Consider the following 16663-nt stretch of genomic DNA (forward strand, 5'->3'; position numbering starts at 1 on the left):
CCACCAGAGGTTGCACAGGCCAAAGAAAGTGGTAGAATGAAATTGCTTCGATAAGATTATATGTGGCAACTCAGCTGCTTGCTATATAAAAAAGTGGCTCATATTTTAATTTCTGCAATTTCTGCAATATATATATATGTGTGTGTGTGAGTGTGTGTGTGATTGCATGTGATGCAGTAGTTGTACGTGATGAACTGTGTGTGAACTTCATGGTGTTTCTTCAAATGTTTTCCCCCAGACACTGAATGAAGTGTCAGTATATGTGCATGTACATCTCTCTGTGTGTGCTGTTGAGATGAACAAGAACTGGGTCTAATTTCAGTTTGGCAGTCAGTTTTCCATAGACTGCAGATTGCTACTCCTCCTCCTCTCTTTCTCTGTCTGTAACATGGGACAAAAGAGACCAAATCATTACATGCTGTAAGGAAGAATGAGCCAAAGAGTTTTTTCTTTAGCCAAATCAACCCTGGCGATCAATGGGGTGACAGATGTCGGAGCCAGATTGCCCTGACATCCGAGTTTTTTCTTTAAAGAAGAAGAGTTGGATTTATATCCCCCTGTTTCTCTCCTGCAAGGAGAGTCAAAGGGGCTTACAATCTCCTTTCCCTTCCCCTCCTCTCCCACACAACAAAGACCTTGTGAGGTAGGTGGGGCTGAGAGAGCTCCAAAGAATTGTGACTAACCCAAGATCACCCAACTAAGTGTGTGTTGGAGTGCACAGGCTAATCTGAATTCCCCAGATAAGCCTCCACAGCTCAAGCAGCAGAGTGGGGAATCAAACCTGGTTCTTCCAGATTAGAGTACACCTGCTGTTAACCACTACGCCACTGCTGCTCCTTGAACCACACCTATGGATTTTCTGCCTGCAGATATCAGTCTAACAGTGATATGGCTTCACCCCAGTTTCCAAAGATTGGAAAATGTGTGGACTGCTACTAACATTTATATAGTGTTGCTTGCGCACAGCATATGTTTTTAAAGTAACGGAGCTGTTGTACCTTCCACTCTGCAGACTTAAGCAGAGCTTTGCAAGCTGAACCAAAAGGTTCTGCCACTGCTGCGGGCTTATCAAGAATTTTCCTAGATGCACCTTTAAAAATATTATTAATTTTTTTAAATGAGTAAAAGGTGACCAGTAAACAGATATGGCATATTAAATCAGACTGAAAAAGAGGGACGCGCCAAAGATAGAGCAAAAGACCAAAATGGCAACAAAGCAGCGGACCCAAGAGTTGTTTCATTCAGATATGCTGCCCCACTGATGTACAGATTTCCCCCCGCCCCACTGCACCCACTTTTGCATCTTAAAACACAACAGGCTTTCCTGGAACATGCTGGTATGCCTGACGTTTCAGTAAAAAAGCTGGAGCTGACCCAAAGCTGAAGGATTGTCTTCTATAGTCTGACTTTATCCTGGAGAGTCATGAAGATCCATATTTACTTTTTTTTTCCCCCTCTGCCAAATCTATTTTGCCGGGCTGCGGGGAATCATCAGAGTTGATAAATGCTGCAGTAGAAAAATCAGACAGTCCTTTGGGCTGCCGTCCAAGACATTTGTAAAAGAACAACTCTGTGATGAGACTGCGGATTGAAGCTACTGGCCAGTGATCTGGGAGGCTGGCAAGGACACCCTTTCGTTTGTATCTAGAATCCAAAGTTTTGGGAAGCACTGAATATTTTGGGACCACCCACTCTCACATATCACACACCACTAGTTTATTAAAACATTGACATAACATGTTTTGGGAGGGGACATAAATTGAAGCTCTTAAGCATATCCCCCCACTTTGAATTTCTGCCCATTCCCTAAATACCCTCCAATTCCAAATGCATCTCTCCTGCTTCTTACCTAGCTAACTTGCCCATCTGGCTCCAATCGCTTTTTTGTAAGCATATATGGCCATATTGCATGGAACTTCTTAGCCATCGTTTCCTTTTACTCCTAGAATCCACCAAACATTTTTTAATCTGTTTGTTTATTTACTTCATTTATACCCTACTTTTCTCCCCACTGGACACCCGAAGAGGCTTACTGTATATACTTGAGTATAAGAGTATACTAGTACTAGCGGGCCCAGCCACGCGTTGCTGTGGCAATTGTCCTTCTCATCACAGCCGCAACCCACAAAGATGTCCATGCAGGTCCAATGATCCGCAGCATAGCCTTTTGGGGTGGTCAAATGGAATCCCTCTTTCCCTTTTCAATGCACATCGTTATATGGTGCTGTCTTGTTCTGTTAGTATAACCTTTCCATTCCACAACGGAACTGCCCAGAATGCGAATCCCACTGTCCATGAGGCTGGTTGACACGCACAGTCCTGGCTTGGGTAAGGCAGAACTGGGGCAAGGAGGCTATCCCAGTCAGGCAGCAGAGGCAGGGTGGTGAGGCGCACAGATCGAGGCCAGCTCCCTGGGTTCTTAAAGGGCCACGTGCAAAAGAAGCAGAGCCGGTAGTGTTGGTTTGCCCCCACCCCGCGGATTTTCTTAGAAGAAAAAGGCAAACTCCAGCTCGCTTTTAGTAAAAGAGAGCTGTGGCGAATATGGGTGAGGAAGTGGGTAAGTGGTGGTTGGATGTGAGGGAGGGCAGAGTGACGTGTGTGAGGATGAGCTGGATGTGTATGTGTGTTGTGTGGTAGCAGTGGATGAGGCACAAAGAGTGAAAGTTAGCAGCGTGTGAGGGGGGGAACCCCACCTGACGTCTCACATGGCAAAGTGTGTATGTGTTTCACTTCCACTCGTATTACCTAACAGTATTACCTATTTACTGTTTTCACTGCTCATCTCTGGCCATCTGCGCGAACATTCTAAGGGCAGACCAAGCCCTCAGGCCACAGACATGCTGCACGAACATTCTAAGGGTGACAGGTGAACACAGCCAGCTTCATGGCCTGGTGCGCCAGGAAAAAGACGTTTTACCTGGCTCAGGTATGGACTTTCGGCGATTTGAAGGTCCAATTACCTGCCCGCAACAGGGAGGGATGTCATGTGACAATTTGGGGGTGATCTGTCCAGCAGCTTCTGAGGGAGACCATCAGGGACAAACACACGTTTAGATTTATATATAGATAGATATATGGTACATCATTTTCTTGTCCTCTGTTTTATCATCACAACAACCCTATGAGGTAGGCTAGGCCGAGCTTGTGTAAAATCCATCTGGAATGCAAAAAAAGAACTTATTGCGCTATATAATTCTTTTACGTTTCTATTACATTTCAAATGACAAAGCATTAAGTATGCAAGCATGTCACCAATCAGCTATTTATACAATAATAAGCTAGTCGGTACTCTAGATTCAATGCCGACCTCGTAAATAGACTTCAAGGCTTATTCTGTAAAAAAAATACAAAAACAAATGAATAGATAAATAGAAAAGTCCATCAGGCAAACCCTGTTCCAATGGCAAAATATTTATACTTACAAACTGAAAAATACTAAGAAACACAGCTGTTGTAATAAGGGACTGTGCTCTGCTTGCTACACTCATGCTTCTCGCAAAGTCCTCAATGAGAACAAAACAAAAGGCTAATTATGCAGTTCTCAAGGAGGATGCATGACCAGATACAGAGTGGGGACTTGAACCTTGGTCTCTTTGAGTCTTCCTTGGTCCAGACTAAACATCTCCAGCTGCCGGCTGAGGAATTGATTTTACAAATTAGTAGTTCAAATAAAGAACGATCATATCTTGCAGAGGGTCATACAAATGATCCTATTAAGGATGCCAGTAAAAATAATGAAGAGTGCCACCAGGTGTTGGCTGAATCGGCAAGAAATAATTATGACCTAATCGATTTAGAGGAGGAGTCAAAACTTTCACCCTCCATGACAGAACTGTAGGTTAATGACATAGACATCGATTATAGAATAACCAACGCTCTTCAAAAGGAACAGGATCTAAGTGGTAATGGGAAGTCCTGGGTCCAGGAACTAAGGGAATTAAACGAACCAATCCTGAGAGTAGTAAATGACAAGCCTACAGATTCTATACCTCGTTTCCCCATTCATCTCCTTGAGTCTGATATGGAGGGTCTGGAAGAGCCAGCTATGCAACACATTAGAGTCCCAAGAACCACACAGCCTCTCTCCAGTCATGAACTCCACGCCGGTCCAAGGGTACAACAAACCATCCTCCCAAGTTCAGACTTGAGGTTGACAGATGCTGGGCCGAAGTCCCAAGACTCCTCCCCTGATTTGTACAAGTGACTAGTGGCGGATAAGTGGGTTTGGAAGGCCACTTCATGGAACGTGGCTGGGTTGAGCTTGAAAAAAAACAAGGTCCCCTACATAGTAGTCCAAAAGTCAAACTGCTACACTTACACGATACACACACTCATATGCACAATATACAAACGTGTGTGTGAAGTGCCATGAAGTCGCAACTGACTTACAGCAGCCCAGTAGAGTTTTCAAGGCAAGAGACAAACAGAGGGGGTTTGCCATTGCCTTCCTCTGCATAGAACCGAACCGCTCTTGTATCCTTGGAGGTCTCCCCTCTAAATATTAACCAGGGCCAACGCTGCTTAGCTTCTGAGATCTGATAAGATCAGACTACCCTGGGCCAACTGGCCAGGGCTATATACAAACACACACCCTGTATTTTCTCATTCTGGTTGAAATATTTATAATCCCCTCCCCAACTTGAGGCAGCTTGTATTAATTTTCTTTTCCTTTTTTGCACATTTAAAATTACAAATTAAAAAAAAATGCTGCTTGAGAATACCAAACAAATGATGTGGTGGACTAACTAAATGAGAGCCAGCATGGTGTAGTCAGTGGATTCTAATCTGGAGAACTGGGTATGATTCCTCCACCTGAGTGGCAGAGGCTTATCGGGTGAACCAGATGTGTTTCCACACTCTGACATTCCTGCTGGGTGACCTTGGGCCAGTCACAGTCCTTTGGAACTCTCTCAGCCCCACCTACTTCACAAGGTATCTGTTGTGGGGAGAGGAAGGGAAAGGAGCTTGTCAGCCACCTTGAGTCTCCTTACAGAAGAGAAAGGTGGGGTATAAATCCAAAACTCACTAAGACTAAGAAGCGCCACTTTGTAGGTACCAAAATGGTTGCTCATTTGTTTGCGCACCTAACACCAGGGCCCCTAGGAAACCAGTGCTAGGTAGGAAGTGAATGAGCAGGCATGTCATAAGTACCATACTGGACAAGGGAAGTCAGATTCTGCTGAGGGGACGAGTTAAGATGGCTGCAAAAAAGGGACACTGTGATAAGGGTTAAAGATTGGGGTTGAATATTCAAGACACTGGAAACACTGTCTCTGTATTTTGCTTCCACCCTCCCTCCAACAAGCTCTGGGTGCCATATAGCTCCCCACCACCACCATTTCATCTCCAGAAGTTTATGGGAAAGGTCAGACTCATTGGCCCAAAGTCACCCATTGAGCTTCATGGCACACTGAGGCCTTGAACCCAGGTGTGCTATATCTTGTTTCAGCACTGTACCATGCCAGCTCATCAACACTCTAGTAGAGATAAGGGTTACCAGCTCTGGCTTTGGAAATACCTGGAGATTTTGGGCAGTGGAGCCTGAGGAGCACAAGGTTTAGGGAAGAGAGGGACTTCAATGGGGTATATAATGACATGCAGTCTACTTTCCAAAGCAGCCATTTTCTCCAGGTGAACTCACCTGTGTTGCCTGGAAATCAGTTGTCATCCATGGAGGATGGCAACTCTAGAAAACTTCACATAGCTCAAGTCAGTGAGTCAAACTTCACGACTGAGGGAAATGTAGGGTAGGTGGAAGGTGCTCAAGAACCTTGGTGTGTGGAGAACACGGGGATGAGCCCCATGCTAATTTCACGAAGACAGTTTTGTGGCAGATGGACCATTCCTGGGTTGGTCCCTTTCTGGGAACCCAGCTGTGAAAGGAAACGTGAGTCACTAACAATCCAGACCCACTCTATTGGGGTCCCCGTGGTTGCCCAAACAGCTCCAAGATCATTCGCCACTTGCCTTTTGGCTTGGACGTTCTGCCCAATGGGAAATGCAGCCGTGAAGACCGTACACGTCAGGGACAGAAACGGCGCTGGCGATACATCTCCATTAAGAGCACCCTTGGCAACAGGAGATGGTTATTGATTCTTCTGCTGATGGGAGGAGACGGCTGAGCTGGGGAGGGCCTGGATTTCCCTGTGCGGGATTGATATTCGCTGGGCGAACAGCTTGTGTAGCAAAGCAATTTAAATGCAAATGTTCCATCCCGGAGCATGCCAGCGAGCCAGCATGGCGCACATTTGCTTGCCCCAATCAAAGGGGTACAGTAGTTTTGTAGCTACCGTTTTGTGGTATGACCTCCACATGCACACACCTTTTGAGTACTAGCTGCTGTTAATGGAAAGAGGCTGGTCCCGTGATAGGAGGAGGCAACTGCTTTGCACAGCTCCTGCTGATAACTGAGGCAGACCAGGAACAAATGTGGCCAGGAAATCTATTGTGTGCTACCCACTCAACCGTTCTTGAGTCAAAGTACCAGCAAATTGCATTTATGAATGTCAAGAAACTTGAGTCCCTTAATGCCGTTTCTTGTTCTCTTACACATTGGTTCCGGCTTCAGGCCTACAAGAGAAAAAGCTTAAGTTGGAAAATAACTTTCTGCTGCTTGAGAGTCAGAAAATAGTGACCTTCTGCAACTGAGATAAGAACCCAGGTGCAGAGAGGAGGCAGTTTCTGTCTGAACTAGTTTCCAAGGCCGAGAACGGTGCAGCCACATTCCATTCAGTTAGCAGGGAAGAGATCATGAGCATTGATACCTGTGAGAACTGAGTGGGCTTAATAGCCAATAAGAAGAGAAGAAGAAGAGTTTGGATTTATATCCCCCGTTTCAATCCTGTAGGAGACTCAAATGGGCTTACAATCTCGTTTCCCTTCCCCTCTCACCGCAAACACCCTGTGAGGTGGGTGGGGCTGAGAGAGCTCCGAAAAGCTGTGACTAGCCCAAGGTCACCCAGCTGGCATGCGCTGGAGTGCACAGGCGAATCTGAATTCCCCAGATAAACCTCCACAGCTCAAGAGGCAGAGTGGGGAATCAAATCTGGTTCCTCCGGATTACAATGTACCTGCTCTTAACCACTATGCCGCTGTTGCTCCTTAAGTCCCCATCCCTCCATCTGACACACACCCCCATCACATGGCAAGGAATAGGGTTATGTGACTAATTGACACCTCCATTGATCTGATTGGTCAAAGGCGCTCAGGTCAGCTCAGACCCTTGGCCATAAAGTTTAGTATTTTAAGTCTAGTTGTATGTGCTCTTGGTGCCTTATTTATGGCTCACTGATCTTTTGGACCCTTGGATTTTGTAATATTCTTGCACAATTTTAATAATTCACTTTAGTTACATCTTGTGGTGTTTTGTCTAGATGTGGCTTCAATCTAATTCCAGCACCTAGGCCTATGTGGCTATGTCTACCAGGTTAATTGTTTAGTGAAACTCACACTGCAAATGGTCTACCTTGCAGGGGTGCCTTTCTTGATTTTAATCTCAGGAAGGATGGAAGCTTGCACCTTGGCTTCTGACTGTTTCAGTAATGAAAAGGGGCTGGTGGCAGTTACTAAGACGGCGGTATGAGGACTCATACTCCAAGGTTTGGTGTATTGCTGGCCCATCCCAACAATCCCAAAAACAAGGGATTCTGAACAATGTGGTCTTCCCAAGGTATTTTCTGTCTCTTGGTGGGGTATTACGCTGTACACTCTCCACAGCCCTAGCTGTTGCCAGAGTGTGTGTTTATGTACATGCGTGCGTGTATGTGTGTGGTTGATGTTGTTTTGTCATTTTGGAATTATCTCAGAAACTGCAACAGATTTTACAATCCGAGAGACTACAGAACATACGATAGCAGTATTTCTGCAGACAGAAAAACTCCTGCCCCTACAGTGTGACTTTCTTATCCTCTCCCTCTCACTTCAGCCTCAAATCCCCCCCCCCCCCCCAAAAAAAAAAATGTTGCTTGGAACAGGAGCAGCATTTCAAGTAGCGTTTTGGATGGCAGTGACCTGGGCAGAGGTGGGATCCAGCAGGTTCTCACCAGTTCCCGAGAGGGGGTTAATAATTATTTGTGTGTGCCGAGAGGGGGTTACTAATTGAGTCTGCTTTTCCGTTAGAAATTCCATTAGGTCCAAAAATCATAAAGTCCTGTTGTTTCCTATGTGGCTGGTTAGCAAAGGTAGAAAACGGGATAATTCTCCCTGTTGGGCTATTTTAAAAACATGTTTTAGTAATATGGTAAAATTCCTTGTTTAAGGAAAGTATCCTTCTTTTGATTTCTAGAAACAAAATTAAGTATTTGAAAGTATTAAGTATTTGACAGGCAGTCAATTAGAGGAGAAGTAGTTGTTTCTGTTGGCAGCAGACGCTAGGACTTGCTATAATGAGTTTAAATTATGGACAGAAAGATACCAGCTGGAAATTAGGAACTTTTTTTTTTTACAGTAAGAGTTTTTTACAGTAACAGAGAAATCATTAATGCCCCGCCCCCGGAATGCCCGGCAACGCCCCCGTCGTGCCCCACCCAGCCCCATTGGCGCTACGCCACTGTTTGAATCCCACCACCATGGGGACCTGTTACTAAAATTTTTGGATCCCACCACTGGACCTGGGGTATGTGAACAAGTTGTCTGTCCATGGAAATGCTCGCTTGGATCTGAGCCATGGGGGGTTCCCTGGTTTGAGATAAGTTTCACTTTCATTTATGTATACACACTGTGGTTGCCAACCTCCAAACAGGGCTTGGGGATCATCCAGAATTGCAGCTGATCTCCTGATGACAGAGGTCAGTTTCCATGGAGAACTTTGAAGGGCATAATGTGCTGCTGAAGTCCCTCCCCACCCCAAAACCACAGTCCACAGGCCCTGTCCTCAAGTCTCCAGGAACTTCCCTACTTGGAATTCCCAATCCTAGTATTCATACATTTCCCCCCCCCCCCCCCCGCTAACAGGCTCTGCAGGTTTGTACAACAGTCCAAAAACCTGCAAAGCCTGTTTACCAGAGGCAACCATGTACATACGCGGCCATCCTCTCTGAAACAGTTTTCATCTCTCAGAAAGATATTTCCCCAGAAAGGGTGCGGAATTCACATAGGCGCAGAATCTGGATATTCTCATCGTATCACAGCGCCAGTTCCAACAGACAAGCCTGCTGACAATGCCGGTTACGGGTCAGACACACCCTTCCTCCAAGCCAGGGGTCCCCAAACTTTTTAAACAGGGGGCCAGTTCACTGTCCCTCAGACTGTTGGAGGGCCGGACTAAAAAAAACTATGAACAAATCCCTATGCACAAATGATTGTAAAATGTTTGATTTCACCTTTCAGCCTTTCTGTCATGGTCTATTTTTAGAACAGTGACCAAAGTATGTCAAGTACAGGGTGGGCTCCAAATATTGTTGGGGAGGCTGTGGAATTACCTTCCTGTAAAAAAAAAAAAAAAGCATCACTTTCCCAATTAAGCATTCCATCTATCTCATGATCAGGTATTTTCCTGTGTTCTTTCTCTCCCTAGCAGCCAGCGAGGCGATTCGCCAGCCTGGCTTCTTTGATGCCAAATGGGAAGTGGCGGAACAGAAAGCCTGAGAGCAACACATGGAGTAGCCGAGAGGGAAGGGCGGAGCAGGAGTTGCCACGTGTAAGGTTTCCAACTCTGGGTCAGAAAATTCATGGAGATTTGGGGGTGACATCATGTAACTGCAATCAACGGCCGTTGGGGCCGGTTCCTCCTCTCCCTCGAGCCCCCACTGCACATGAATGGAGCCATCGCTGCCATGCCTGGCGGGCCGGATAAATGCCTTCAGGGGGCCACATTTGGCCCCCGGGCTGTAGTTTGGGGACCCCTGCTCCAAGCCCCTGTTTAACACCCTCTCCTGTGTCTCTTTCTTTCTTAGCTCGTGGATGAGTCATCCTTCCTGACCACCGACATGCTGGAGACCTGCTTCCCTTATGTGTTGCTGCGTAATGCTTACCGCGAAGTCTCTCGGGCTTCTGTCTTGAGCCGTCTTCCCACACACTGAGTACCGCTCTTCACATCTAAAGCCCAAAGGCAAGGGTTGGCTTATTTGCCCAGAGCACAAATGCAGAACTTCCCTCCACCCTTTGCAGGGGGATCAGTAGGGTGACAGGTAGTTGCGACAGGGTTCCCTTTTTTTCTCACTCCGCTTCCATACAGGGGTTTTTGGGGGTTTTTTGCCTCCTCCTTGGCTTCCAAACAACATTTCTCTGGAGCTTCCGGGCAACTTTGTGCCTTAAATGCCTTGTTCCCAGGGTCTTTTCCCTGATCAGTAAATTCTTCCATGAAGCTGCTTTTCTGTAATCTCTTTGGAAAGTTTGCCATCCAAACTCCATTGTGGCTTAACCCTTAGTCTCCACCATATCAGAAATCAAGGCAAAATATATGTGGCTGTGTTTATCTATACTCTTCCCTTGCTACCCTTACATCCATCTTTCCTCTGTTTTTGGGCAGTATGCCCCTTACAGCAAGGATCTATCGTTTTTTAACAGGGCAGTACTGAACCACAGAAGCACTAAACCAATAATAAAACTGTAATTAGTATAGCCCACAATCCTATCCACTCTCATTCTCTCAGTGCTTGCATTTGTCACAGTTATTTTTAAAAATGACCTCACAAACACCAAGCTCTGTAAATCTAACGGTAATAAACGCTGTGTTCATGCACTTGCGTGCTTGTAAGCATAAACTGGTTCCTTTGAGCAAAAATAGGCTATAGCAAAACTGAACTAACAAAGTCCGCCCTGCCCACACACAAACAATCACTTTTCTTCCCCACTGTCCTTAAAGAGCCCTAAACGCTGCTGGATTAACATCAGCCAGAATGCCTATCAATAGGCAAGAAGAAATATTCTTTGTCATCTGAAAATGAGCTTTGCTTTGAGTCATTTACAAACAGGCCATTTGGTCAAATAAAAAGTGGATGGAATTGTTCTTTCTGGTGACCTCAATGGCAGAGTTTAAATGCCAATTTACCCATTTGAGGATGAAACCGGCCTGCAGGACTTCATCCTCTTGAGGCTATTCTCCTGTGGCCAGATTGGGTTTCAGTTCCTTCCCACAATATTGAAATATTATTCGGGATACATTTATTTTATATACAAGCATATATACACACACACACACAGAGCTGATGAAGAGGCAAACTGAGCGAATCATCCTGAACCTTGTTACAATGTTTTAGTACTCCTTTCCCCTTCACAATTTGCACTGTGTAATGTTTGTGCCACGTCACTTGCGGTACGCGAGCATGCTTTCTCTGGTTCTTTTTGGCTTTTCACAGGTGTGTGTACCACAGACCTGCTCACCTGTTTGTTTTTCGTATTTTTGATGTAGACTTGAAAAAAACGTCCTGTGTTTGAAAAGGCACTTCAAGTAATTCTGTGAACAGGGCATTTGATTTAATAAAAAGCATTATCTCCTTTATTTTGTCTTCAGTGAGATCGAAGCTCTACTTTATACGTCCATGCATGTAATGAATCCCTCTGGGTGACTGTAGGGAGTGGAGGATATTTGTACATGTGCACAGACTTGCTTGTGTAACCCCAAACCCACCCACCCCTCAAAACCAGGGTAGTATCTCCCTGTTTGCTTTGACTCTGCACTCCAAGGTTCTTCAAACAGTGCTTTCCCCACTGCTGGTCCTGGAATTCCCAGCATTGTGTACATTGAACTTCATTTGGAGCATTTGGAGCAAGCAAGAGGGCACCAGCATCTGAGCAGAAACCTGGCATCCTGCCCAATTTTATTCCTTCTTTGGCTGTATGGGTAAGAACTAGTTCAGCCTCCAAGACAGAAAATGAAACCACAAACATCCTTTGGAAGCCTCTGGGCCTTTCCCCACTTACCTTAAGCCCCGCGCTACTCGAGGAGAGTAGCATGGGGTCCCTCGGCACTCCCCACTGAGAGGGGCGGCGACAGCTCAGCCGCCCTGAAGCTGCTGCTGTCGCGCCCCTCAGTGCGCAGCATCCCAGGCGCTCTTCTTAACGGCGCCTTTTGATGGGGACGGCCGGGCATGCGCCTGGGATGCTGCGCGCTGAGAGCAGCGCGAGGCATAGAGGGGAACGACGAGAGTGGGGAAAGGCCCTCTGTTCAGTTCTGGTCTCTTCCTTTCCAGGAAGGATATATTGTCATATGAGGAGAGGTACAGACCAATGGCAAAGGATAACTTTCCCTGTAAAGAGCCTTCAGCACTTGGAAGTTTTATCTTTTTCCTTTAGAATAATGTTTTTAAATTAAAACTTATTAAATGACATAAAAAGCAATACCCTAAATGCAAAAAGAAAGTCACAAATCAAAAAAGAGGGAGTGATTAAAAATACTCACAAGGGTTCCCAATTTCGTATGTTCCCAATATAGTCACACTGAAATGTTTACCACTTGCTCCCTAGTTGGTGGTTTCATCTTAGCAAGAAGACAATTGGTGGAGAAAACACGGTAATTAGGTTGCCAACCTCCGGGGGAGGGGGGGTTGGAGTTCCCCAGGAATTACAGCTGAGTCCAGATGACAGGGAACGGTTCCCTTGGAGGAAATAGCAGTTTCCGAGGGCAGAACCTACTTGTATCACATCCCCGCTGACTTCCCTTCCTTTTTCAAATTATGCCTGCCCAAAGCACCTCTCTAAAACCTCCAGGAATTTCCTCAAAGTAGCCTACATGATAGTCAGTATATAAATGTGAAGGAAAAATGCATGGGAAAAATGCATCCCCAAAAAAAGGGTTGGGGGAAAAACTCTAAAAATTCTGAGATGGCCGTGCTGGTGGGTTGGTGGGCAGAGGCTGGTGGGCAGAGGCGTAGGGTCCTAGGGGTACCCATCTCCCCAGGAGCACACCTTTCAGTCACATGGGCGCCGGAGGCATCCCCCGCAGTGACTGACAGGCATGCGCCCATGGCCGGTGCCCCACACACCCAGGAGCCAGCCTCCAAGGATGCTGAGGGGGAGGGGAGCTTCCCTCCCACCCGGGTCCCTGGAGCCCAGCTACTAGTCTACCAAAAGCTCTGGAAAAAGCATCTACAGGCCTCCAGCAATGTGCTTTTAAGAGACCGGGGCGGGGCAGTGGCAGGGCCACAACTCCATGGGGCCATCCGCTGAGAAAGAGAGTGGTTCTTGCTGCAGTGAAGCAGCCATATTTCCAGGGATCAGAGTGGCCAAGCCAGAAATGAGCTCTTGAAGATGAATTGTCATCTTGCCTATTCCAAAACTGACTCATGCCTGAAAAGCTCCAGGCAGTCATGCGGAGACAGACCTGATGTACACAGACAGTGAGGGTTTGGGATCGCAAGCAGGTTTTGGTGGCAGCCTCGGGATTTGTGCCCAGCCCTGTGAATGCCCCATAAATGCTAATTACAAGCCAACGCTCAAAGCTCTTAGAAGAGATGCTCTGGATTGAAAACAGTACAGTACAGTACAGTAAACCTTTATTAGGCATAAATAATTCTGCATGCAGTATGTTTGTATGATAAACAGCAATACAACGAGGAATCCAGTACACCAAGTTAGGACAAATCATACACAAACTCTCCGGAGACACACCGCGACATCCATATGTTAATCAAAACTGATTTGAATGACTTCCCATGTTCACCACAATGACCTGAGCCTCAGCCATCAAATCAATGGCTCATTCCGCACATGCAGAATAATGCACTTTCAAACTGCTTTCAGTGCTCTTTGAAGCTGTGCGGAATGGCAAAATCCACTTGCAAACAGTTGTGAAAGTGGTTTGAAAACGCATTATTTTGCGTGTGCGGAAGGGGCCAATGTAATTTAGATGATTTGATACATTGAGGGACACATTTTAGTACCGTCTTTGGGATATTACTTCCGCTAGATATGTAGCGACCCTAAAGGTTATCTCAGAAGATGCATCACTAAGTAAATACTTCACTACATAAGCCGAAGGCAGATTTGTTTTAGCTTTAATAATCGGTGTTATATAGTGACTACGTAATGCAGAGTGTAGCTGACATTCTAGGAGGATATGCTGTATTGTATCCACGGCATTAACAGAGCATGGGCATAGTCTGTCAGCGAATGAAACACCTTGAAATCTCCCGATTGTAACTTTAGAAGGAAAGGCGTTTACTCTGGCAAGCATAAATGCTCTGCGATGAGATGGACTGTCGAGACTATAGAAGTATTTTGCTATCTTCCCATGTAGGATGGGTAGGTTTAGAAAATCTGGGGAACATACTGCAGGTTGTACTGGGTGAAGGATTGAAAACATGGCTTCTGCCTTTTCCTGCCTGACCTTTCCTTCCAGTGATGCTTTTTTAGGCAGTGAGGCACTCTGCGTGTGTTTAGATGCTCGAGTATTCACTGGCATAGTGAGGGGGGCACAAGGGAGCTAGAGCCCCGGGTACCACTTCCTGGAGGTGCATTGTCGCACCCCCCCTCCCTTGCAACTGGGATTGGTACTGGAAAGTGTGGTCAAGTCGCAACGGACTCATGGCAACTGCATAGGGTTTTCAAGGTAAGAAATGTTCAGAAGTACCTCTGAAGAGGCCAGCCACAGATGCAGGCGAAACGTTAGGAATAAGATCCACCAGACCACGGCCACACAGCCTGGAAAACCCACCACAGTCAGTTGAATCCGGCAGCGAAAGCCTTCGACAATACATTGTTCAGAAGTAGTTTGCCAGAAATGTTCAGAAGTGGTTTGTCATTGCCTCTGCATCGTGACCCTGGTATTCCTTGGTAGTCTCCCGTCCAAGAACATAAGAACATAAAGAACTAGCCTGCTGGATCAGACCAGAGTCCATCTAGTCTAGCATTCTGCTACTCGCAGTGGCCCACCAGGTGCCTTTGGGAGCTCACATGCAGGATGTGAAAGCAATGGCCTTCTGCTGCTGCTGCTGCTCCTGAGCACCTGGTCTGCTAAGGCATTTGCAATCTCAGATCAAGGAGGATCAAGATTGGTAGCCATAGATTGACTTCTCCTCCATAAATCTGTCCAAGCCCTTTTTAAAGCTATCCAGGTGAGTGGCCATCACCACCTCCTGTGGCAGCATATTCCAAACACCAATCACACGTTGCGTGAAGAAGTGTTTCCTTTTATTAGTCCTAATTCTTCCCCCCAGCATTTTCAATGAATGCCCCCTGGTTCTAGTATTGTGTCCCTGCTTAGCTTCCAAAATATGATGTGAACAGCCAGGGTAATGAGATGAATATCTAAAAAGTAACATTTATACTAGCAAATTTCATGACAACATATTTTATAGCATCAAAGAATCTACTGTTCCACCTACTTACAATAGATGTCTTCAACCTCAGCCTATAGCTTTTCACATGTTATCTGTCTGCTATAGCCATTTGACAATAATTATATGTTCTTTCTAATCATTCACAGGTGTATTCTGTGTTGTCATGAATATGTTGTCATGAAATTTGCTAGTATAAATGTTACTTTATACGTTATCATATTTATTTTTAGATTACAGCCGGTTGGCTCAAATAATTTGCTTAAACGATTGTATTCCTGAAGAAGGATGATTGAAAACGCAAATACGCGACTGCGTTTGAATTGGATTAATTGAGTTCTGGTTTATGGCATTACAATTCGAGGCTTGCATTTCGCCGCAGCGGAGCAGCATTCAGATCTTGTTTTACAGATAGTGACGCTTGAATTTCGCAGCGGCGGAGCAGCGCTTGAACTTTTGAGCACGATACAGCAACCGCAAGCGCCGCATTACCCATGTTTCTCTGTTACGTGTCTTTGCGGTTTGCTTGGTGCCCGTTAAAGAAACATAGCATCGCACAGATTGTACCTCTTTGGACTGATGAACTATGATGTACTAGCCGTATACTGCCATCTAAGAATTGTAACATATGTATATATATTATTAGTAGACTTAGAGGTTAGGAACTTATGTCAGTAAGAATTGTTATATGTATCTAGGTTTAAGATGAATATAAGAAATATCATAAATATAATTTTTTGTTGGGTTTCATTTACTACCAGCCAGCCAGTGTGCTACGCAGTTTTTCCATTGTTCATACTGAGTTAACATCATGGTGGGCCAAGGAAAAAGTGATCAACACAAGCAAAGTAAGTTTAATATCCATGCAGAGATGCTTCTTGTAAGTGATCATTTCTAAGTACACGAGCAGAGCTTGGACACGTAAAGCTGTCTTAAACTGAGTCACTTTAAGGAACTGAAAGAGGCGTAACCCTACTGCCCCTGACCTGGACGGCTGATGCTAGCCCAGTCTCATCACATCTCAGAAGCTGTGCAGGTTTGGCCCTGGTTAGTACTTGGATGGAAGACCACCAAGGAGATGCAGGGTTGCTGCTCAGAGGCAGGCAGTGGCAAACCACCTCTGAACATCTCTTGCTTTGAAAACCCTACAGAGTGGCCTTAAGTCGGCTGTGACTCAACGGCACTTCCTACCGCCAACTTTGCTTAGAATGACAGTTTTATTCTATCAAACGTTGTGTTGTTTTTCTCTGATTGGCAGCAGCCCCCCAGGGTCTCGAGCAAAGGTCTTTCACGTCGTCTGCTACGTGATCCTTCTAGGTGGAGATGCTGAGGGGTTGACTCTGGGACCCTAACGGCAGCTGATCACTTTCAGTCCGCAGCCTTTTTCTGTGTGCTCAGTGCTGGGAAAAGCCATTGCAAACCAATTTGGCAGGTATTGTTGGCTGCTT

At 45.8% G+C, this 16663-nt stretch overlaps 1 protein-coding gene across 1 annotated transcript in view; it reads left to right on the forward strand.

Moving 5' to 3' along the window:
• Positions 1 to 11440, forward strand: part of NCKAP1L (NCK associated protein 1 like) — a 640546-nt gene extending 629106 nt beyond the window's left edge. The window contains exon 30 of the mRNA XM_048487583.1: positions 9894 to 11440. Coding sequence (XP_048343540.1) covers positions 9894 to 10019 — 126 coding nt within the window. The 3' untranslated portion in view covers positions 10020 to 11440. The remainder of the gene's footprint in view (positions 1 to 9893) is intronic.
• Positions 11441 to 16663: the final 5223 nt, after the last annotated feature.

Source organism: Sphaerodactylus townsendi, linkage group LG03, assembly GCF_021028975.2.
Source record: "Sphaerodactylus townsendi isolate TG3544 linkage group LG03, MPM_Stown_v2.3, whole genome shotgun sequence".
Taxonomy (NCBI): Eukaryota; Metazoa; Chordata; class Lepidosauria; order Squamata; family Sphaerodactylidae; genus Sphaerodactylus; species Sphaerodactylus townsendi.